Source organism: Cyrtonyx montezumae, unplaced genomic scaffold, assembly GCF_038088225.1.
Source record: "Cyrtonyx montezumae isolate F1298 unplaced genomic scaffold, pur_monq_1.0 scaffold_23, whole genome shotgun sequence".
Classification (NCBI taxonomy): Eukaryota; Metazoa; Chordata; class Aves; order Galliformes; family Odontophoridae; genus Cyrtonyx; species Cyrtonyx montezumae.
The window spans coordinates 607,380-632,248 of NW_027071970.1; the positions used below are offsets into that span (position 1 = coordinate 607,380).

General features: G+C 46.0%; 2 protein-coding genes across 3 annotated transcripts in view; both read right to left on the reverse strand.

Moving 5' to 3' along the window:
* RBM19 (RNA binding motif protein 19) overlaps nt 1-24,869 on the reverse strand; it is a 229,721-nt gene that overhangs the window by 175,073 nt on the left and 29,779 nt on the right. The gene's annotated exons all lie outside the window — the stretch shown is intronic.
* The window catches only part of TBX5 (T-box transcription factor 5), a 35,839-nt gene continuing 12,725 nt past the window's right edge, over nt 1,756-24,869 (reverse strand). For both annotated transcript variants that reach the window (XM_065738737.1, XM_065738736.1), the window contains 3 exons: nt 20,244-20,335; nt 10,038-10,264; nt 1,756-2,819 (listed from right to left, as the gene is read on the reverse strand). In XM_065738737.1, the coding sequence (XP_065594809.1) occupies nt 2,236-2,819; nt 10,038-10,264; nt 20,244-20,335 (903 nt within the window). In that variant the 3' untranslated portion in view covers nt 1,756-2,235. The remainder of the gene's footprint in view (nt 2,820-10,037; nt 10,265-20,243; nt 20,336-24,869) is intronic.

Consider the following 24,869-nt stretch of genomic DNA (forward strand, 5'->3'; position numbering starts at 1 on the left):
ATTCTGGAGGAACAGCTTGTGATTTACAAAGCAGTGCAACATCTGAGCAGTTCCCTGAGGGTGGCTCTATGGACACCATATCAATGGTATCCGATGGATACCATTCCCCAAGTCCTGCCTGCAGTGGGGAAGCTGGGTGGGAGCACCATCTCTCCCTGCTCACCTTCTGCCCTTCAGCAAGATGTCCTCAGTGCTTGTCCAACACACCTGCTGCTGTGGTCACAGCTGGACCTCCTGCACGCAGCCTATTTCAGTGCCATCTCTTTCTCTGGCTCTGTTTTCTTGTCTTCTTCCCATGTGCAAAGCACAAAGCAACCTGCTCTCCTTCACTGAAGCTGGGACGTGGCCCCATCCCTCCCCCAGGCCAGATATATCTCCACCTGCATGGGAAGAGGTTCACCACCACCTTCACAAGCTCCCTGCACCCATCTGGTTTCCCAAGGCTGCTTCTAAATCTTCTTCACTTGGAAAGTGACCCTGAGAGCCCTAGGCCCGGCAAGGGGATGCTGTTGTTTGGGAACACACAGTGCTGTAGAGGCAAACGATGCTGCCCTGGACCCAGTAAGCTCAGCCCACTACTGCCTTGAGTATGGTGTAGCTGGTACACCAGAAAGAAATAAAAACCAAAGTTCTGAGTATCAAGCAAAAATAGGGGGGAAAAAAAAGGTGGGCAGGTCCCTTGCACTTCATAGCATGTGGTGTTTATTAGATATAAACTTGCACACAAGAATAGGAAATCATAGCTAAGTCAGGATGCATGGTGCAGGTATCTGTCTGTGGTCCCTCCCACAAACATACAGGCAATCCTGTACACTCACACTCATGTTCTACTTTGCTGACAGGTATAGCTCTTTTGTTCGTTAGAATTAGTATTAATCAAAAATGTATGTAAATTATAGAGAGCGGGTGCAGGCACAGCTTGGAGAGAAAGAGAAAAAAAAAAGAGTAAGCAAACTTCAGTTTCAATAAACTGAATCCTCTGAGTCAGCGGCTTTGCTGGCTTTGTGACACAGCAGGACTTAACTCCAACCTCCATAAATAAGTAGTACCAGGAAATGTTACACCTGAAGAGGTCTTCATAGACATTTATACTTATACACATTTGTTCTTTCTATTCTTCTTGTTTCCCCCCACTCCCTGCCTCCCATGTCCATTTTCTGCTTTGTTAAAATGCACTCACTGAATAACTCAGCAAACCCAGCCAAGTATTCTTTATATATATATATATAATGAATTTCTGATAAAATTATCACGTTTGACAGTTTTCCAAATGCTGTTTCTCCTCTTGCTGCCTGCACACCCTCCCATCTCCTCGCCCTCCTCCCATCCCACTCTCTGCAGAGCTCCAGCAGCAGACATGTGCATCCAGCTGAGAGATACCTCATATCTGTGCCAGGCAGCTGGTGGACTGAGAGACCGGGAGGTGGGGAAGGGGAGGGGAATGAGGGATTGGCAGCACTGGGGAGGTGAGGTGTGTTGGCTGCGTGTTGGGGATGTGGCACTTTTAAGGATCTCTCTCACTTGTGGTACGACTCCTGGGTGAGGTGGGTGCCTGGCTTTTTTATTTGTGGGTTCAGAACACATTTTTGCCATTGAAAAGTGACAGTGACCATACCAAAGGAAAAGAAAAAAAAAAGGAAAAAGCACCACTCCAAACTCCACCCTCAGTAAAAAAAATAATAATAAAGGGATGGTGTTTGTTTTTTGTTGGTTTTTTTTCTTGAGAAAATGAAAAGAAAATGTATATATATATTATTATTTATTATATAACATTGTCAACATCAACACCACAAAAAAAAAAAAAAAAAAAAAGGTAACATCCTAGTTGATTTCATTCCAGCACTCTAGCCATGTTGAGAAAGGCAGCAGGAGTTGCATGTCCCGTTGGGAAAGAGGAGTGGGGGGAGGGCCGGGCAGGGAATGGCTGTGGCAGCGGCACAGACCTGGAGGTGGGGCATGGGGACAGCGTACTGCTCCGCTGGGTTTGCCTTCTGAACCAAAACACCGGGAGGCACGTCATGCCGTGGCCAACGTGTGCTCCATCTGTGCTTCCAGCCAGCAGCACGGTCAGCGTCCATCCCTCTTGAGTGCTAACGGTGAACATTCGCTTAAAGGAGTCTTGCAAAACGCTCTCATTTTTGTTACTGATGGGGTGCTTTTTTTCCCTCTTATTATTTCCCCCTTCGTTTTTTAGTTTAATTTTATTTTATTTTCCTGTTTCCATCAACTGCCTTGTTAGCTGTTCTCGCTCCACTCTGGCACCATACCCACACCATGCACTGAGTGGTACTGGTGGGGCGAGAGGGTTCGAGGCACGCCGTGGGAATAGAGGAACTCTGCAGGCTGCAAGCTGCTGGGGGGGGACTGGATGCTGGTCTGAGGTCCGCACTGCCGCACAATGGGTTGGTGAGAAACCGAGGTCTGGTGCTGGAACATGCTATGGGTGTCTCCTATCTGGGGGGAAGTGTGGTTGGCCACACTGCTGAGCCGGGGCATCAGCGGCCCCGAGGTGAAGTGAGCAGAGAAATGCTGGTAGGGTAACCTGTCCATGGGCTGCATGGCAGACACTGTGCAACTGCTGTAGGATGGCACGCTGGGCCACGTGTTACAGCTGATGTCTTCCAGGCTGGGCACGGGGTCCGTGGGGGGAGCGGAGCTGGCGTACATACATGCCTGGCGCTGGGCTGATTCAGTCCTATATGAAGTGTTCAGTCCCTGTTGCTGGGGGTAACTGGACCTGTAGAAAGGATCCTCTTCTGCTGGAGAAGTTTCCATGTAGGGCTTCTTATAGGGATGCTCGGTGGTAGAACATTCCTCATCTGTTGGGAGAGAAAACTCCTGGTAGCAAGCAACAATGCCATGCCCTCAGCTGAACCTCCCTCTCTGCAAGCTGCCAGGACCGTCCTCCTTTTATCAAGGGCACAGCCTGTACAGGGCTGAGTCAGATACATCCTAGCAACCATCTAGTTCCAGTCCCTCTGCTGCAGAAACATCTCCCAGTGCTATCACAACCCTTCCTTGGGATCATTCTGTTCAGATCCCACTGAAGATGCTCATTATGCCTGCTGGGCTGGGAAGAGACAGAATAGCTGGGAGCTCTGGGAGAAAAAGGAACACTATAAGATGCAGAAGGGATCTTGAGACTTATTTTTTCTGGTGATACCCCATGACACCAAATTCATCTCTGTCAGCTGCCAGCACATCTCCTGCCTGCAGACACAGACCCTAACAAACTTTCCCACTCCTAGAGCTGATGCTGTTAATTAGAAGCTTATACAATTATACACTTCTGAGATCAGTGACACAATAGAAATTCTACTGTGAGGGCACCAGCTATGACAAAGGTGAGGCAATCAGATTTAACAGCCCCAGCCTTCAGCTGTTCCAAGGGGCACATAAATCCATGCAAGTCTGCATGCTGGGGTCAAGCAAAATGAAAAAGTGAATTTTGTAGCTCCAAACAACAAGGCGCAGCTTGCAGAGCCCTTTGTTTCCTGCAGCATCCCTGTGCCAACAGCAGGAAAGGGATAAACAATGTAGGTGAAATCTCTAGAGGGAGTAAAATGAATAAATGAATATGCGCTTATTCATTCACTCACAGGGTCATCAAATGAAATCCAGCTCTGCTGGAATGGATGGCAGAGTTCCCAGGAACAAGCACTTCACAAAGAGATTTTAAGGTCAGCGAGGCAAGGGAAGGAGAGCTTGTTCTGACCCACGTTAACTTGCTGCTGTGGCTCTAAGAGCAGGATTCCTGGAGCAGGCAGGAAAACACGGCGCTCCATCTAAAAGGTCCTGATGCAGAGAGCTCTGTGCCCTCTCAACAAGCAAAACATTGGAAAGAATATCACCAAGAAATAACCCTTATTGCTGTAAGCAGCCATATGTTCCTCCTGAAAGCTGCACCCTCTCTGCTTGTAATATAACCCATCAGGTGCCTACCCAGTGCAGCTAGCACGTCTGGGAACCAAAAGGCAGGAGAACCACACATTGAAACAGCATCTTCAGCACAGCCAAAATGGTAAGTGGATGCAGCAGCATATCACTGCCCTCACCTCTGATCAAATTCATTGTATAGGTGAAGGTGATGCAGCTCCATGCAAGACGAAATCTGGAAGTCCTGGTTCTGAACATGGCCCATCACAAGAGGCGAGTCTGCAGTATCAGCCTGTGTGCTAGCTCCTACACACAGCCTAAAAGCTTTGGATCCATAACCCACCACTGAGTAATAAGAACACTGGGGTAGAAAAACAATGCCTTGTAAAATGAAGCATTGTCCTGCTAATAAAATTTTCAGCATTAAACCACATTACTCTGCTGGCATTAGAAGCCATCGGCTTGGGGTTTGACTGTTTATTTTACGTTTTTAAGTATAAAGCTCAAAACAGTCGAAGTCTGTTTTTTCCATTGTGCTGAAGTGCGCCTGACTTACAACCTGAGGCTGCTGATTTTTCCATTGAGCCCAGACGTTCCACTCCCTGCCACAGCACAGCCAGGCAGGGCTGCAGAGCCACAGGTCTGCTTTCAGAATGCATTGCAGGTGGAAAGAAGAAAATAAAAACACCCAGCACATAAGTAGAAGCCCTATAGATGCTCTCTCTTCTTTACAAGCTCTAGCAAGTGCTCTGCTGTCCTTTCTGGAGCTATGCCCACTGATGTCAAACGTGGAAAGGACAGTGATATTCCAGTTCTTAAGGAATTTAAGGGGACCATAGCCATCTCCAAAGAGGATCCACAGCCTGTTCTATCGGTGCCTGCCTGCCCCCCAGCCTCTCTTTCTACTGCTTTTCCATCTCTCTTGCAGTGCTAAAAGAAGAGGCATTCCCATCCTGGGCAGTTCAGAGCAAACCCCACCTGCTCTGGAGCCTGCACAATGCATCCCAAGGGCATAATCCTCTTCCTGAAGGTCCTCACACATCCTCAGCACCAGCAGGACACAGCAAAGAAAAACCTGCCCTTCTCTGGTTTTGCTTCTTGATGCTGGTTCCCTAACTGCCCCCCTTGTCCTTTTCCTGGTGGCACACCTTTGAGAGATGCTGACTGCCCTCTGTGCTCATTGCTGCTCTTGTTAAGTCTGGGGTGGCAACCAGCTTTTGTGAGCAGCCCCTTGATACTGCACGAATCTCCAACAGCAGAAGGTTCTGCCAAGCTGGGAAGGCTGCCAGCACCTGGGAGAAGAGGATCCAAGGAAAATGGAGCCTGCAGAATGCATGGAAACTGGCTCCCTATTAGATGATCTATCTAATGAAGGAGTTTGAATGAGAGCATAAGCAGTTCCAAGATTTCCGCTATTTACTACTTCCAGCTGGGTTGTAAATACCATACAAATGACTTTTTAAACAGAATTTTCCCAATTACAGAATTAGACCTATCCAAAATGAAATGCAAACATGCAGCCTCTGGACTTCAGGGAACTCAGGGCCAAACTCTTCCCCTGGTGCAAATCCCGTGGAAAGGAGATCTCATTTCCAATTCATGACACTCAGTTCCTTGGATTAGAGGACAATGAAGAATAGGACCCAAATGTTTTTGTTTTTAAGGCTCACCCACACTTCCCAGACATTACGGTAGGTTCATCCCAACTTTATGAGGGACAGACAATGGATGATTATCATTAACGCTGTTGTTTTGCCCATTCTGGTTTCTCATATGAATCTAACATGAGCAGGAACAGCCAATCACAATGTACAAAGCCAACAAGGGTTGTTAAACAAGAAAAGGATGGATTCAACCAAAATGTGCATCCCTAAAGGGCAGACAAGTCACGTGTCCTGAGACATGAAACCTAAGATGTGTTGTGGTCATGTAGCTATTTTAGCAGTCACACTGCTTGCAGTGGCTGTATTGCACTGCAGGGAAAGAAATATGGGGCAGAAAAAAACAGCACCAAAAGCTGGAGGCAGCAAAAATCTGGAACTGCCTGCAGAGGCACAGAAAGCATCTCCTGGTGAGGCAGTGGGGTGTCTGCATGAAGCAGCACCAGCCTCATGAACATCTTTCCACCTCCAAGGCAGGATCCTTTACACTCCCTTGCTCCAGGCTCCAAGTTTCATCTGCTGCATCCTCTCAGACTGCAGACACCTCTGGCTGCACAGTAGCTCACGGCTTGGCCAGACCATTGCACCTCCTATAATGCTGGCAGAATGAGAAAATGGTCTTCCTACAGCTGGCTTTTATTCAACCTTGGTCCTACAGCTTCATCAAAAGAAAGAAATCCCATCTCCCTGTGATGAGAAATCAGCTTGGTAAAAGGTTGACCCATCCTAACAGGGCCTGTTTTTTGAGGAAAAGGGGGAAGGGCACTGATGCATCTCCACCAACCTCAGCAGAACAAAAAGGAGATGAGAGATATATGCTTCCCCATGGGCAGGGTCACATCCAAACTAAGTGGCTGAATGACACAGTTCTTGCTGGTTGGAGCCGGTGGATTCTGCCATGTCCCTCTTCTCCTTCAGAGTGCCAACATGACAACTTTTATAACCTCCCCTGGGAAAAGCTGTTCCAGTCGCCTCCTGTTCAGCATCACAAGCATCCCAGAAATCTGCCAAGTGGTTGGGATTGTGTAAGGCTGGGAAGGAGCAGAGGTTTAGAGGGACGACTTTTTAGTTCACAGGAAGTCTGAGGGAGAGGATAACACGAGAGAAAACAAGCCCTGATGCCCTAGCTGGGATGTGGGGCTAAAATGAAAGTCAGAAAGCCAGAGGCATGCTGGCAAGTCCCTTTGGATTACCCTAGCACAGCAGTGAGACAGGAAGAAGTGGAGAACAACTTGAGACAAGGCATAGCTTTAACAGATCTTTGTTCAGCCTAAAAATCCACATCAAGAGATGAGGCCACTCCTTAGTAGGGCACAGTTCTGCAGTTCTGCCATCCATCCCAGAGTAGTCCATGTGAACTGCCACAGACAATCTCATTCTGGAGCTACGATACAATTCAAGCCTTTGGGACTGCCATTCCCTAGCATTTAGCATGCCTAGAAAATGCTTGTAACAGCAATCCATCACATCATACTGGAGTCATTCCCAATGCCTTGACCCTGCGTTCCCACCCAGGCACCAGGAATTACCACACTGGTGGCTCTGGGATGTGTCCTTCCTTCCTCACCCAGAAGGGGATCTGCTCCCTGAGACAGAGGAGCCTTCAGAGATAACATCCTCGCTGCTCTCCCCTAATGCAATTCCATATCAGATCTACAGAGTGAATCCATCTTAACTTGACAGCTAAGAACAACACTGTCAACCACAGAGTGAAATCTTGGTCTCTAGTCACCAAGAAAGGAGAAGTTGAATAAGGTGCCATTTAGCTGCTCACACAGACCTGTTCTTTAGGAAGCCTAAATGAAGAGTCACCCTCCTGATTAGAAGGGCTCCAAAGAAACACCACAAGATGTCAAAGCTGGATTGAGCAGTATCCGAGAGCCTATCTTGCGAAGCAGGGGTGGTTTTTGCTACAGAAGATACAGACACCAGCTGGTCTCAAACCCAGCCAAATTGCCCTCTGCCCCTAGGAGCACTTATCCATAACCACAGTCTCCTGAGAAAGAAATTGTCTGCTGGAGAAAAATCCTAAACTGACTGAAGAAGATCCAGCACTTGAGTTGATTAGGATTGAACACTGTCCTACTTAAACTTTTCCTTCAATGAGGACTGTTAAAAAATATGCAGAAAGACTGAAGTAGGAAAGCAGGAGAGGTGTGAGGAGGAGTTTAGTATTTCACTGACGAAGAGGCTGCAAGAGGAAGAGAAATATAATAGATAAGATTATTTTGCCTAGTTTAATGAAGATTCTGTTTGGCACTAGAAGAAAGTGCCACACTCAGTCTGAGTTTGAAATGAAACCTTGGATCACATTCTGATTTATCTGAGAATTGCTCATCTTTCAGTTTTTGTTGTTGTTGTTGTTTTAATTAATTTCACTTTGCAAAGAGCTGCTCGGCAGCTTACATTGGCTCTCTGTTTCCCATTAACTTTGTGTTTCTTTTCTTTAAGCTTACATTGACTGTTTTTGATTTGCTGGATGCATGGGAGGGGAAAAAGCACAGCGAGGAGCACAGAGGCTCAGGCTCCTGAGATGTACAGTCTCGGCAAGAAGCCCGTGTTATTGGACAGGACGCTGCTTCTCCTTGATTAAAGTGTTCGGCGGCTTTGATAAAAGGCTCTTAACTGCTTGTGCCACTCAAGCCATCGTGGAGATAAAGAGGGGCCGTCGGCCCTACAGACAGGGACACTCTTGGTCAGTCTCCTGTGCTTTCCCAAGAGCCACGCAGGCCAGAAGGGGCTGGGGAGCTTATTATGGGGCAGATAGTCGTCTCTTTTGTGACAATAAGAGGAAGTGAGATAACTGAGGGATTGAGGGAAACCACCCATGGAGACACCACTTAGTGGGAATCCCAAAACTGGAAGGAAACCTCTGCTGATTCCTTATCACTTTACAATGTGGAGGCAAATGATGAATTGCCCTGTGGTGCAGGGACACACAGATTGTCCGAAGGGCTGCTGCCACTTGGGCCAGCTTGTTTTGTTCAGTTTCAGTGGAGAGGAAGAGGAAAGTCAAAAGGTCAGCTCCCAGGGCACCAAGGATGGATCTCAGCCTAAGAGACACCAAGGACCACTGTGACCTCTTGTCCCATTGCCAACATGGGGCTTAGTGGCAGTCCCACCATGTCCCAGCAGTTTGTACCCATTGTTCTGCACCAGGATGGTGGGAGCAAGAGTGACACAGCCCACTCAGACCTCAGGGGACACTCCTGAAGGGCACTGCTGTACCTTACTCCCCACCTGGCTGTTCTCTTCCCACCACAACTGTGTAAGAACCAGGGTCACCCCAACAATTATGCTGCCACTTCTCACAGTTTGGCTCAGCTCCACAGCATGAAAATATTAAGATTTCTCAATGATTTTTGTTTTGCATGTATATTTGCGTACAAACATCCACAGATGCAATGCTACAATACTGAGATCTTTATTTCCACTGCCCTGCTGCCCCATCTGCCAGCACTTCCCAGCATCCACCACCTTCACCCTGAGTCTATATTGTACATCCCAGGGTTACAATGCTAAAAATAATGGCATGTGGCTTGCTGATAGGACCTTGCAGGGGAGCAGGAAGAGATCTGCTGTAGGAAGAGGCTACTGGGCTGCAGCAGTACTTAGTGCATCCAAATGCTGTGGTGCATGCTGACTCCTTTTGGCTTTTCCTGTGCATCAAGTCCAAATTCTGGAGAAAAGTGGGCAGGGGTAGGCAGCCACCACCTCCTGCCTACCCCATAGCACTCTGTCCTGGAAATTCCCTATTTTCCTCTGAGGGTCTGGGCCTGATCTGAGATTTTTGCTTTCCAAGTCCAGAAGCACTTCTACATCTGGGCACTCCCATTGCTCTGGTGAGGAAGGGAGAGCCTGCAAAGTGCCTGCTTCTGCCTGAGAACAATTATCCCGCTGGTACCCTGGGCTCTTTACGCCAGGACGAGCTGAGCAGTCAGTGTAAAGCACTCACAGTGTGATCCCTCAAGCTCTGTCAAAGCAGGTCAGTCATGCCAGAGGGGAATGAACATGGATATCATGAATTTCAATCCCATGCCCCGCTCATTAGACCAAGCATTTAAGTGGAAATGCTTTCTGCATATGGGCAAATGTCTTCCAACCGTGAGACTTTTAGACAAAAACCACAAAATCCAGGCTGTCAAGGCATCTACACTCAGAGATTAACCCCGTCTGAGGGCTTCAGAGGCAAATAAGTCAACTTTATCTCTGGCACCAGCTATCTTGCCAAATGTGGATTCACAAATGTGGAAGGTGCCAGCACCTCTCCTAGCAGCCTCTCGAAAGAATTCAGGCTCCCACTAGTGAGATGAGTTTCCTAGCCCTATTCTGTGCTGCTCCCCACCTCCATTGCACAACTGTCAGCCCTTGCCCATCTTCAAGTGGCACCATAAAATAAGTCAGGGCCACCCAGCCCACAGCAAGCGAGCACCACAAAATAACAGCCACAATCATGCTAGGGAGAGGGGAAGTCACAAGCAGCAGTATTCAAGGCCTGACCTTTTCTTTTGGTGCAGTGGTAGATCTGGCTGTGCTCCTGGGAGATTGGGTAGGGGTTGGCAGGCGGCAGCAGGTCCTGGGAGGTGCTCGACACCCCATTCTCACACTGGTACTGGGAGCCCAGGTTGGAGGAGGCAGAAAGGACCCTGGTCTCGCTGCTGAAGGGGCTGTGATTCGAGGACACTTTCTGTCTCACTGTGCTCCTGGGAACAACCGGGTACTCTTTACTAAAAGCAAACAAACAAAAAAAGCAAAGTAGAAAAGCAATCAATTAATAAATAGATTTGTGAATTAATAAATGAAGGCAGTACATTAGTGTCATGGTGTTGATGAGACTTTCAGAGAAATAGAGACATCCCACCCAGGAGACTGCAGCCCCATAATGTATTGCCACCACAGCACTCTTTCCTCTCTTGCTTTCATTTTGGTATCTTTCTCTTTGTATTCTTGCCTCTTCCACCACTATTATTTTACACATGCTCGTGAGACAGATATACACAGTCATAGCAAAATACACAAGATTTATACATACACAGTATGACGGCATTTACGAATCACTTCCTATTTATATCGTGTAGAAGAGCAAGTTTGTAAATATAAACCTCCTTTCTGCCATGTTGCTTACAGGGAATCAAGATGACATGGAAGTGGATTAAATATTTAGGTCTACTTTTTCCCTGTGTGGTTGTTGTCCCCATTCCTTTTCCCTAGACTCCTCCAGCCTGGTTGTCCTGGTTGTCCTGAATGGGGATCTCTGGACTAGAGAAGAAGCTCCATCCCAAAGTGCACAGAGAAGAGAAATAAAATATCACCAGGAGCCGTACACCTGAGCAGAGCCACACCGGGAAGGCAAGCACTGATGGGAAGCATGGTTTCTTTCCTATTTTGAAATCTGTTTTGAAGCAGGGGTGCCTTGTCAACAATGGCTATGAATCTCCTCTCCTACAGGAGCATACAATGTTTTAGAGACATTTCTCCAAGCACATCAATAACATGTGGCAGGATAAGATTATTCCCATAGGAAAGAACGCTGACTGAGGGACTCAGAGACCAGAGACAGCAAGTGAGACACTAATCTCCTTCTGTTCTGCTTCCACGACAGTCAAGCACTTGCTGAATCCAAGAACTTGTTGGGCTCAGAACCATCTGAACCAGAGCCCAGATCACAATGCAACTTTGCTCTTTGAAGCCACAATCTCTCCAGCAAGGTGGCCTTGCTTACCTGCCCGAGGGTGGATCCTCCAATCCCACCTTGAACAGGCTCACCTGGCCATCTTACATGGAGGAGGAACTCTGAATCTCCTCTAAGGCCTTTTAGAGAGGACCTATCACAGCAACAACTCATAACTTATTTACAAAATTTAATACCAATTATATAAACCTAATCCCAGCAGGGAGCTTTCATCCAAACCACTGCTGTGGTGACTGCCAGAAACATTAGCAACAGAGCTGTTATAGAGGGGAAGCTCACCCAGGAGCTCAAAACCAAGTGAATCTGTTTCTCATTGTGCCACAAAAGCTTTCCAAACCCCGGGCACTGGTGACTTGCCAAGTAAAGCCTACTCCAAAGGTGGGGTTCTTCCCCAGTCAGGCCTGCAGCTCCTTCCCACAGCTAACCAACCATGCAGATTTTTGCCCAAAAGTGAATTCCAGGCTGTGTGCTATGAACAAAAAGAAAGATGGGCTGGTAGGAGCATGGGAGGAAGCAGATATTCATTCCTCAGGTACACAAGGCTGCAATGGGTGCCAGGAGGTGCTGTGTCCTTCAGAAGGCTCCTCTATCAGTGGGCAGTCAGTGCCTATGATTCCACTGCAGGAGCTCCTGCTGGAAGGTGATCTTACAGGAAGGTCAAGAACTATGGCCTTTAGACCTCCCTTTAGATAAACTCCCTAAGTACTATGTCTCCCAGCCCTACTGGATTACAGCTTTGAGCTGTCTGCTTCTGCCATGTTCCACATTCACCTATGGGGCTTCATGGAAATGGCACCAGCATGATGCTCAATGCTGCATCTTCACAATTCTCTTCTGAGGAGACAAGATGCCCAAAGCTGACTCTCCTCCTTGATCAGAGTCTGCTACGTGTACTGGCTGATTCCTTCTTCCTCAGCTCCAAACATCCCCTCCCAGAAATGACATGCTCCTCTTTCTGTTTCCCCAGTGGAGTGTCTGTGAGCTGCCACAGAGCAGGGACACACTGTGGACTGACGTCACACCATGCTTACTGTGGCTCTTTCGGAGGACCACAAAGTTGAGTGCTGTCATGGTTTCTCCCTTCTTTTGGAGTGGAAGAATTGGATGCCTCCATTGGACTGCCCTTTTGCAGGTGTTTCTTCCAGTAACCTCTCATGGGAGCTCACAGGGACTTCCATTTGCATCAGGTTCTTGTTGTGAAAAGCACCATCTAAACACTGAGAAGCAGCACTCACCCTGGCACTGCTCACCTATAACAGTGCTTTTTCTGTTGCTACATAGAGCTTATTGTTTTTCATTAATAAAAGATATTTCCTTTCTCTAAAAGAGCTAAGTGCCTTAAGCTGTGATATTTTGACCCCAAAGTGCCCAGCAGAGGTAGTGTCAGGGTCCCACACTCCTGTTGTTGGGACTGGGGACCCAGTTCCTTTCCAACTGCTTTTCTCAGGGAAACCACAGCCTCCGTGGCTGCCAGAGGAGCATGGTGCTCCATGGCATAGTAGGACACATGCTGGAGAGAGAGCAGTTGGATAATCCACGTTTCCAGCAGCTCTTCTCAAAAGGCATCGCAGGAACTTCTCTCCAGACAGAAATATTTTCATTTCAGTCAAACATTTTGGGCGTTATGTTTGCCCCCAGAATTAACAATTTGAGGAGTGAGAAGCAGGAAACTAAATATCAAACATATTCTCTTCCTTTCACTTTTTTCCCATGTTCAAAGGCAATTCTCTCTGTATTTCTACTCCTTTATTCCTCACAAGGTCTTAGTTCTAATTAAGAGATTGCTTTGGTGCATTATAACACTACAATCATCTTTGAACATTTGTACTATTTCCCAAGCACACGATGCACAACTACCACTTCAGATTGCCTTTTGGTCTTTAAAAATGCGTCCTTTTTTTTTTTTTTCCAGTGAATACCTCAAAGTCACTACCCCCATAACAGCTTCTAGGGGAACAGTTTAATGGAATTAAAAGTTTCATTCACTGCTAGCTCACAGTGCTTGTGTCCAAAACTGTTGCTTTCCAAAGAAATGGCGAATAAATTGGGAGGCCTGACTTACCACTGGCAAGACAGGCAGCTGTCTGCACAGCAAGGGAGAGATTGCTGTTCCTGGGTGAGCATGAATAACAGTTTTATATGGGGTAGTTAATGAACAACATTTTAATGCAAAAAAAAAAAAAAGAAAGAAAGAAAAAAAGAAAAAAAAATCAGAAGAGCAGAAAACTTTGGTTTGGGAAAGAATTAACAAGAAAGGAAGATATCACTGCTTCCCTTAGTGTGGGTTAGAGTTAGTACTGATGAATATTTGGTTACCACAGTTCACATATTATGACAGCAGAAGAAGACTGGGAGGAAGCGGGAGCTGTACTGTGTGGAGCACAGAATGAGCTTTGTCAGGTGAGTTTAGCAAACACCCTCCCATTGTCACATCTCACAGCATCTTCCCTTTCCCCAGCCAAATGATAACCTCACCATAGCACGATGAGGTCACTTAAGCCTCCAATTCATATCTAGCAAAGGATTCAGAGGAGGAAGTTCAAGGAGGTTTTGTAATCTTAGAGCCATAAACCTCTTTGGCCTCTGAACACTAAAAAAGCTGTGGAAAAATGATAAATATATATCTTCACGGAGTGGAATCCAGTTCACTTTCCTGCTTATCGTTGCAAAAGAATAATGATTTTTCAACATATTTTCATTTGCAGACTTGAATTTCCATAATTTACAAGTCATTGCATAGTAAACGTAGCTAGCAGACCAAAAAAAAAAAAGTTAAAAATCTCTCTATAAATCCAGTTTATAACTGGGAATTATATTACTGTTTTGCAACAGACAGTGCCTCGTGGCCCTAAGCAAATGGCTTTTCTGGTATTTCTCCAACAAAGCAATGGGTACCAGGCTCTTCAGAACTGTTGTAGTAACAGTAATGAGACTACCAAAGAACCATTAAGTACCAGGTCCCAAAGATCATGCCAATATCTCTTCAAGGTCAGGATGACACATGAGATAGAGGAGGATTTCCCCATGGTTGGTTGCTGCTATTTTCATAGCATCCTTTGGAGCCTCTAGGCTCAGCACCATCTACTTCTTTTTTTGTGATGTCAAAACCCTGAAGGCTGACCTATGGTGTATCAGTGGCCAAAAACAGATTCTTCTTCTTCTTGCTTTCTAAAGCATCATAAGATTTAAGTCATCTGTTCAGGACCTATGGATGCAGTGGTGCAGGATCAGACCCTTATTCCGGATGTGCAAGTAGAACTCAAAAGTATTTGATTTTGTATTACCCAGGCCACCGATTTTTGTCCTTCCTTCTGAGATGTGAGAGTAGGAAAGAAATGAAAGTCAGATGCAGAAGATATAGAGAGGAAGAGAACATAAGTGACTGGAATAAGTATAACATCTCCCAGGAAAAAAATATATATATGCCAGCAAACAATTGCCATTTGTCACTGTGCATTCATTTCAGCTTATTTCCAACACATTGTAATAAAACCAAACCTCTCTCAGGAGACTGTCTGGAGAGTCTGAGGTGGATAATCTACAGCGTGAGAGGACTTATAGGGAGGGGAACTACTGAGTACTTTCTTCAGTCTTAGTTCAGATCAAATATGAGCTCTCTCTGTATGGGGACTGCAGGCCAGCCCCTCAGAAAGCAGCGCCCCAGACTGGATGTCTACTAAAATAAACCAAAATATCCAGAGAAATGTGGAAGGCTGGTCATACAACAGGCTCCACCAGTACATCAGGCATCCTGACCTCCTTTCCAGCATGTGAAGGGGCCCAATACAGCTGTTTGGGGGCATGTCTATGTTAGGTACCAAGCCCCTGTCATTCAATGAGCAGGGCAGCACAAATTGTCCATTGCAGCAAGCCCAGAGAACCAACAGAGAAATTGCTAAAAACCAGCTCTCATAGTCAGGCAGAGAAAAAGCTGGAGTGTCGCAGACAAATACTGCTGTTCTTGTAATAGGAACACAGAAGGATATGGAAAATGGATGTTAGCCAGAGACAGCATCAGCAGGCATTGATGCTGGGCAGAGCTTCTGCAGATCAGGTCCTGCTGGATAGATCCAGCAGTGTGGGAAATTGCAATACCCTGTGAATATCTCACTTTAAAAGATTCTATAGAATGCACTTCAAGCCTACGGTTTCCAACGGGGTTTTGACCAGGAAACTTTCCTCAGGGATGTTTTCTGGAGGAAAGCATCATCTCTCCAACAGATGTTACAACCGTAAGTCTTGCACTGAAAATGGTTTAGACAGCATGTGGCCCTTGGGAGATTTCAGTGACGGAAGATGGGGAATGAAAGTGGATGTAAAGATGCAAGAAGATGCAATGAGAGTGAGGTTGTTTGGTGGACTGAGACCTACTTGCAGGAGGCAGAACAGAGCCCATCAGTCCAACATGATGTCAGTATGCTGGGATAGATGACATTTCTAGAGCCTAGAGGGTCATTCATTTGTTCTACAGGCAGCCAAAAATGCACCTTCTTCTCTGCTGTGCCACTTCTGAATCGTGGCCCATTTTCTGTTCTCAGTTACACCAGGAAATATTTGGAATAGTTCCCCTGGAGCCAAGAAGATTACTGTCAGCTGATGCCAAAGGAAGCAAGCTATGACTCAAGGTCCTTGATGGAGAAAACACATCCATAGCATTGAGCCACATCCATGGATCGCACCACTGCTCTGCACTTCACTGAGCACATCACTCTGAGCCTCACTGTGAAAAGGCCTGGGACAGCCCCTGCAGGAACTAAAAGCCAGTCTTCCACATCATCATCTTTCCACTCAAAAGCTTTCCCAATAAGGAGCTTCAAGGACTAATTGTAGTACCAGAATGAGCAGTAACCAGTAAATCAGTAAAGGGGCTGAGATTTCCAGAAGATCTTCAACACCCATAGTAATCACTGGAGACAATGGGAGTTGCGAATGATCAGCAAAATTGGTTAAAGGGTTTAACAGAATTGCTCTGTCACAGTGTTCCAGCCCCAGACCCACAGAAACTTCTCCTCTGCTATCTCTTGGCAATTAGAGATTAAAAAGATAAACAAAAGCCACAACTATCATGCAACCTCCCAACTCATTCTGTAGCCATTGTCTGATAGTACAGCTCTGCTGACTGTTGCATGGGGACTTTTTAAGAGTGAAGTCCTATGCTGGCATCTGCAATGCAGATATCAGCATCTCTGCACAAACTTTACCCTCGGTGGATTTCTGCTGTGCATTTCGCTCTTTCTCTCCATGCTGAATTCCTCTTGCATAGGCAGCAGAGCCATAAGGGGTTTCTGCAGTAAAACAGGGCAAGATATTTTTGCCTGATATGCCTAGCATCACAGCCACGTGGTTCTTTTTACCTGATTTATGCTTTTCAATTGTAGTATGACCACAGGATACAGATGGAGTATAACATATTCTCTATACATTTTCCTGTATTACGTTGGGGTGTTTTCTTTTCTTTTTTTTTTTCAAAAATAATCAGGAAAACAAAAAATTGTAAGTTAAAAAAAAAAAAGCATATTCTCCCACAGTACTTATCCCATCAGAGAAACTGCTACAGGGTCCCACATGCCTCAGGAAAGAAATGGGGAAGTGAATTTGTGTCAAGAATCTGTTTTCACTGGAATTGGGATCTCTCTGGAGCTCAAGGTTATTTGTTCTGTATGAAATCATCTGCTGCTGAAAGGCTCAATAACACTCCTGAATGAAGTTTTCTACCTACATGGACTTATTAACTTTTCTTCTGGGAAAACAGAGGGGGAAAAATCACCATGGAGGTCTTGTGAAGAGGAACCCATCCACCCTACAGACCCTGCTCATCCCTAGGGGGCTCAGGACAACCTGCCGCCCTTTCTTGGCCACAGTGCAGATGGAGATGGAGGGACAGCCCTCAGTAAGGCACCTGAGACCTCACTCTTAGCTCACACTTGGCTCTCAAAGTTGTCTTTCTTCTCTGCTTTGTCTTACCCCCTGTCCCCTAAGTCCCTGTTGTCTGCCAAAGGGAGGTGTTCTGCAGAGGAATCACTGTTGCCGAGAGCTGATATACACCACAGCAAGACCTGAGCTGAGCAAAATAATGTTGGACCCAGCAAGCTGGCCTCTGTCCCATGCTCCCATGTGCTGACAGGAACAGTTCTTTGGGTCTAGGTGGAGTTCCTCTCTCATAACTCCAGCTATTGAAAGGCAGGCATTCACTCTAAGCACATCATACAGACTACAGGCAAGGCAGGGAGGGTTCCTCAGCCCAACCTACACCCATGTCACTCATGACACTCATGTCACCACCTTCTCAAAAACAGTTCTGCTCTCTGGAAGTCTGCTCTGCACAGAGGGAGCCTAGAGACCCACCCCAGCCAGGGATCACTGCTTCTGGATGCTATTCAGCCACCTGCTTTATGTTCCAAGAAACACTGTAGGGTCAGTGCTGGGAGCATGCCTGAGAGCTCAGGCCTCCCTCCAATGTTGCCCCAAGACATGTAGATGATGAGGGTGAGAAGGGGATGCACTCTGACCATAGCTGGCATGGCTTTCCCCAAAGCCATGGTGCTCTAAGCTCATACACCTTGCTGGCAGAACTACTCCCTCTAGTTCTGCTCTCAGCTCTGAAATGTCCCTCGGCACTGGAAGTTAAGGCACAGTTAAGAATTAACAAAGGTGTCTAGGCTTTCTTCAGCATGAAAAATTAATTCCCTCCATGGCTACACCCCCTAATGAGATGATCAGTGACCTGATGAATGTCAGGTCACCGGTTTCCAGTACTACAGGCCGTGTGCTGTTTTGTAAAAGAGTGGTTTTTTTCCAGCTACTTTTTTTTCCTATAATGAAAAGACTGCTCTAAAAGTGTGTTCCAGCACGTTCTCTGAGAGCACGTGACCGTCACTCCCCCAAAGTCTGTGTACCAATATCTCTCAAACAGTGGAGAAAACAGCCTCACTACATGGGTGTGTACACACATACATATGTTAAAGCATGATTTTTAAAATTGTATTTAAATATGTATTTATATATGAAACATAAAACCACAAAGGTAGGTCTAACTTCTCTAATATACTCAGTGCTGGATGGTTGTTCATCTTATACATGCATAGTTTATATGTTTTGATATATCATACATTTCTTATTAATTCTAATACACAAAAATCCCACAGACACGAGTGCTTATTTATGGGTCTTTATCATAATATAATAAGCTGATCCTGCTCTCTCTTTAAAAAGATGACATCTTTTTAGGGGTACAAACTTATCTCCACATTATCTGTACAAAGAATAAGTTACTAAGGAAGCGAGCATCAGAAATTATCCTATTAAGTCAGCACTATGGATTTTAACCCTTTCTATCAGGTCAGGTCTGAGCATGTGTGTTTATGTATTCCAAGTGTTTCTGTTCACTGTATCAGAGTATGACCACAGACCCCACATAAAAATGCCAAGCCATTTTTAGCATGGCTGGGTGCCATGCTCTTCATGTGTCATGAAGCCCTTCTAATAGTCCTCACTGTTTTACCTCCTCCCTTCCCCCCTCCAAAAAACCCATGATGAATGTAAACCTTCAAATCTTTCCACTGACCATAATGAAAGGGTAGTTCAGCAAAAAAAGAAAAAAAGAAGAAGAAAAAAAAACATGCATCGTTATTCGTTCCTGTAGAGGCTGGGGGGCTGGCACCAGGGTGGGGAGCAAAGCTATTTCAAGTGGTAGTGCACCCAATAAATAAATAAATAAATATTGAGGTGTTGTGCCAATAGGATCTGTGCAGTTGTTGCAAAGAGCAGGCAGCAGATAACACCAGGAACTTTCAGAAATGGTTTAGAATGAGAAGAGTAAGTGCTATATGTGTGTATATATTATATATATATATATATAATGTTTACATATACAGGTTTTTTCGGATCTGAGCCTGAGGATGTTTGCACACAGGAATACATTTGCTCATTTGGGAAAGGTTATGTGTGTATCGAATAAGTTTCTGGGTTTGCAGGATTACAAGCATCATTTGGTGCCCACCTTTTGCAAAGCTATGAGATCTATGGGTCAGCAAATGAAGCAACTGTAAGACTTGTGGATTTTCATAGGCATTGGCACCCAAGACAGCAGTGACCGCCGACACCCTAAAGGGATCAGCTCCAGGTTCCTGGGATGCCCATGGTTGGATGCCTCTGGAAGGTGACAGCATGGGCCCCTACAGCCTTCTGCTGAAATCCAGCTCCACTGCTTCCAGAGGTTATGGGATCTAAATCACTCCTGCTCTCCTGGATAGAAAATGCTATATTGAGTCTCTCCATCTGTCTTAGGTAATCATGGATGTGGCAAAGTTCCTGCAAAACATTTGCACCAGGAAGTAACTTGACACATGTATGAAGTTCCAAGTTAAGTGAAAGACATGAACTTAAGTTATCAGCAGGACCTGACATTTAGAAAAGGACTTTAAACAGGATTTTTAAACAGGATTTAGGTATAAGTGCCTACGTAATTACATCTGAAATGGAGATCGAAAAAGTCCTCTTTAGCCACCTGGCCCTCGAGTTCCCAACAGTTTCTAACATCTTCCTGTTTTACCCTGAAGCCATCATGTCTACATCCCTGCTCTGAGAATCCAGGACCAATGAGGCAAACACTTCCCTCCTGCCTAAGACCCTCTGAGAATCAGAAACCAACAAAATGTGCCAAGTCTCTAGGGGTATCTGAAGAACCCTTAACAAACCTGCTCTCAGAAAGGGGCTGAGGCCTTTGGCTCTGTAGCACTGGCAGTTGGGGAGAAAATCTCACCCAACTCTTCTGCAATAGCCCCATGTTTCTGTGGCCACAAACCCTGCCTCTGCAACCCAGGCATTAAGACTGGAGTGGGGAGTTGTGGATGCTGGTCTCATGTCAGGATGGTATTTCACCAATTTGATGTAAAAGGCACAAGCAGGTGCCAGAGAAGGAACTGCCCTTGTTTGCTCAGCCACCAGTGACACAGAAAGCAGAGCCTGGGAGCTCTTGTGGGGCTGAGGATGCCCACAATGGAGACATGCATTACCTCTGCATCCTGGACATCCTGTGGAGCTCCATGTCATCGCTGCCACGGAAACCTTTTGCAAAGGGGTTGTTCTCAATCTTCAGCTGGGTGATCTGAAAGGGAGGAAACGCAAGGCGTTCATTGCAAGTCCAAGGCATGACAGGGAGAGAGGGGATGTTGATTAAACCCAAGGCAGTTGGGATAGTTGGGGACAGATGCTTTCAGGAACTCAAGTCATCCTTCAGCTCAGGTTCTGAGCACTCCAGATGGGGCTTCCTCTAAGTCTCTCCATTGGAAAAATATCTCCTAACAACAGGCGCTCACTTCTCTCAGGCTTGCCCTATTTCTAACACACGGATTTGTCACCAGAGGAAACTACTTCAGCTACTTTCTGAAAGTTACATACTGTCTTTTTGCTGCTCGGATAGAAAGGGTTGCCCTGAACTGAACAGAGGGATGGTGATGAAGGTGGCATTACCCAAAAAACTGACACCAATAGGTATTCTCATAACAATAACCAAGACCTCTCAATCCCTAGAGCCCCTCTCAGCCAAGACTCGCTATTGTGGAAATACAAGGAAGACTATTCAGAACAGAAGCTGCAGAGCAAGATGAACAGTATGAGAACGCAATGCTGAGAACCAAGGACACCTCTGGAAGAGTCAAAACAGTCAAGTAAGCTGCGTGATGACAACCCTGACTGAAGGAAGAGCACGTGACTTGGAACAACTCATGACCCTGACTGGATAAGTGCCTGTATGCACAGTTAAGGAGTGTTTGTGGAGTATTTGGTTGACACATAAAGGTGGGTGGGAAAGTTAAAAGAGAAAACTTGTGACTGTATATAAGGGATGTTCGAACCTGTAATAAATGATTTGGATAGATCACATCTGAGTCCGTGCCTCAGATGTTGCACACCCTGTCTGATTTCAGAGCACCTTCTCACAGTCCAGGAGCACTGCAGCTGACATGCTTCCACACCCAGCTGCACAACTGTAGCCACGTTAAATGAGGTTGGAGAGCAACTCCACTTCTGGCCACTGTGCCTTGGAGGAAAATTAACTCTATTTTAATTTCAGAATGAATTAAGGGGGACCGCTTTGCTCACATAGTTTGCTGCTTTCAGAGTCTAAAGTTTGCCAGCATGGATTTTACTCAATCACCTAACTTTGGTCTTCCTGCGACAACAAACTTAAATATTTAAAGCATCTGCTATAGAGAGTGTTCCCTTGTCCAAAGCAGTTCAGTTGCTCAAAGAGGTACAGTTCTCTCCTTCCAGTACCTCCCCTGAGAACTTAGGCAAAGATACAGGTTTTCTCAACCTCAGGCTGATGTTAAAGCAGATATCACCTGTGAGCCAGCAACACTCCCCACCACCCTGCTGATCTTGTATGAGCTCCTATTGCTGTGCCACATTTGCTGCAAGTGCTTTGGTGGATCTACAGAGCAGATGTGATGCCAGATCAGGTGCTTGCTGCCCTGAGAGTAAGTCTGGACCAGCTGCTCCTCCAGGGCTGTCATGGCAAAGCAAAGGCAGTATGAGATGCCAGAAACACAGCCATAAACTCACTGATATATGAAAAAAATCCATCTGCAGCACTCAGCTGGGGTCAGCAACCAAGGAGCACCAGCCTTGCAGGGAGGGGAGAGGGCCAGCCTCTGCACAAAGCTTCATACCAACATTCTGCTTATTTATATCAAATACTTAGGCAGCAAAGGCAGCAGTTTCCCTTCTTCCCTTTCTCCATCACTGCTGGGCAGTCCAAGTGTAGGGCCAGCAGCAGCAAGGAGAGCCCTGTGCTTGGAGCAGCTTCATGCACTCACTGCCTCCAGTGGAGCACCATCCTTTCTTCGCACTGCTGGTGGGCCATTGGGAAGGGAAGAGCTCGGGGTTGATGGCAGGAGAACAGAGAGAGGTTCATGCTCACCAAGCCGAGCACATACAACTGGACACACTTCCATGCCAAAATTCAAAGAGAGAAATCTGGCCCAGCTAGTGTCAATAGCAAGCACTGCCAGATGTCTGCACAACAAGATCATTTTTTTTCCTCATTGTATAGCATATATTTTCTGAAGGCTAGTTGTTTACTTGACTTTTTTGCCTATTTTGGCCTCAAATTGCATACACAGCCCCCATCACCCATGTATGCTTGTCCCCACAGGCACTCCCATTAAATCAGGACCTAATTGACTACATAAACAGGCACTGCTTTTTTTGTCACATATTTCACATTTAAAAGCAAAGGTTGAACAAACAACTCATTTGGACCAATCTGCCACTTGAACTGTTGTCTAGCAGTAAACCAGTGATATATTTTATAATTAAAAGCCCTGCACAGTTAGAAAACTGCTGTGTATGTTGCAAAGTAACTGCTTATCAGTTTCCACTGTTGAGATAGTGGTACTTCTATAGTGAATAATAGGCATTATTCATCTTTGGAATGTTCTATTTAATCTGCATTCTGAAACGCACTAAATTGTACGGGTTGCCCTCACTTGCCGAACCCAATGGCAATATTTGCTTGCATAAGAGAAGTCCTTCATGGAGTGAGGATTTACAGTATTGGCACCAGTACACAACCATACAAAGGCACGGATTCATCCCAACCTAACCGAATGCTCTTTAACCAAGGCGCCTGCACGGAGGACCTCGGCTCCCAGCATTCCTGCTGGAATCAAGGGAGAAGAAGGGGAGTGCTGGAGGGCAGGCAGACTCTGGGGTGGGCAGCATTGCCCAAACTCTCTCTGCTCACTGAAGAAGGAGCCACCAACATGCCAGCCCCTTAGTTAAGTATCACAACCCACTGTCCTTTGTGACAAATCAAGACTTTGGTCTCCCACAGAATGTTGGCAAAATACGATACGAGACCTCCATCTCGCAAAAACATTTCTTTACTAGTAGAGGAACCACTTAACTCTCTTTGGGAACACTTAGAAACAATGGGATGAATGTATGTGTTGATAGAAGAAAGCAACAGATAAAGCACCTGGAACTTCAAACATCCAAAAACTAAGGATCTGCCACGTTGGAGGGATCTAGGAGCTCTGGGCTACAGAAGGTTCAAAGTTAGGTCTGAGCTCAGTAGTAGGCAGCCTTCAGATGGGTTTCCAAGTGGTTCCTCTGGATAACACTTAGGGGCACCAACCATAGCATTGAGTCTAGGCCAGTTTTTAACCTAAATAAATAAATAAATAAATAAATAAATAAATGGTTCAACAAATTAGAAAATAGAGAGCAAGTTGAAGAACCTCTGCCTTACAAAACAGCCTCTGGAAGGTATTTTGTTTGGCTGCTTTTTGTCTGACTTCAAAACTATTTCAGAAGTGGAAAAGCAAACAAACGGTTGGAAATTGCCTTATTCTGGATCGGCTTTGCCACAGCAAAACTCTGTTTAATTGACTGTAAATCACTGGGGGTGGGGACAAAAGTTGTCAGAAAGTCAAATGACAGTGACATCATATTAAAATAAATAAATAAATAATGCCACGTCCTGTAAGGTCGTTAAGGCAGAATGCTCAGGGCTAAATCAAATAGTGCAGATTCAACAAAAGCATATGGTTTTGTTTATTAATTTGTTACTGAAAGAAATTTATGACAAAGTTATTTTCTGGCCCCTGATTGCTGGTGCTGTTGCAGACCTCTCAGTGACAAGAGCTTTCCCAGCGCAGCCTTCCCAATCTACGCTTCTCAGTGCCGTTCTGACCTATGGGTTCATCTTCACTTTAACGGGAAGCGACAGTTCCCAGTGAAATCTCAGCACCGCTCCTCTGTGCCTTTCTCTGGGCTAACTGACCACAAAGCATGTCTGCTGAGACATTTCCAAGGCATCTCTTCCTCCAGCATGATAAAATTTAGCTTTGCATCTAGTTAGGTGGAAGAAACACACTTTGTATTTTTTGTTCTTGCACAACCATGTATTTACATGAGTGTGTTTTTCTAGGTTCATGAGTACTGCTACAGCCAGGGTCAAACTATCGCTCTGTATTGATTAGTTTCTCTCCATTGCTTATAACTGCTAAACTTCCTTAGGGCTGAGATGATTCTCACAAGCAGTTTGTTCTGGTCTCTTTTCTGTTTACGTATTTCCCTATCAACCAAACCAGTCCCATACTTTTGAGCACCACAGCCAAGGGAAAACACACTGCTGTGACCCTCTGGACGCTATTCCAAAGCCTTCCCAAAGGACGGGCATTTTGGAAAATCCCCACAGGTACTGGGAGTAACCAGAAGGCTGGACTCCAGGCTTGAAAGAAAAGCAAAGAGCCTTTTTCTTCTATGCTGTCACATACCCCAGGTGGGAACCAAGTCACTGTGGATGAGGAAGCCAAACCAGAGCAGTGTGAAGGGAAGGACTGGATGAAGACAAAGTGGCTGCTGAGGCTGTGTGCATCTGGCTGGGGGAGGCAGAACAGCTGGGTGGGGAAGGGGGACTCTGAGCCCAAGGGAAAGGCTGGTGGGGGGGGAGAGAGAATGCTGAACCCAGAGGGCAGTCAAGGAAATGGGAGGGGCTGTGAGCCAGTGGCTGGCTGGAGTTACTGGTATGAGACAGAGGGGCTCATTGAGGAGGCTGCTGGCTGAAATGGGAGGCAAGGATGGAAGACAAGAAGAGACAGACTCTGAACAGTGCTTGGGTGGGGAAGAGGTGG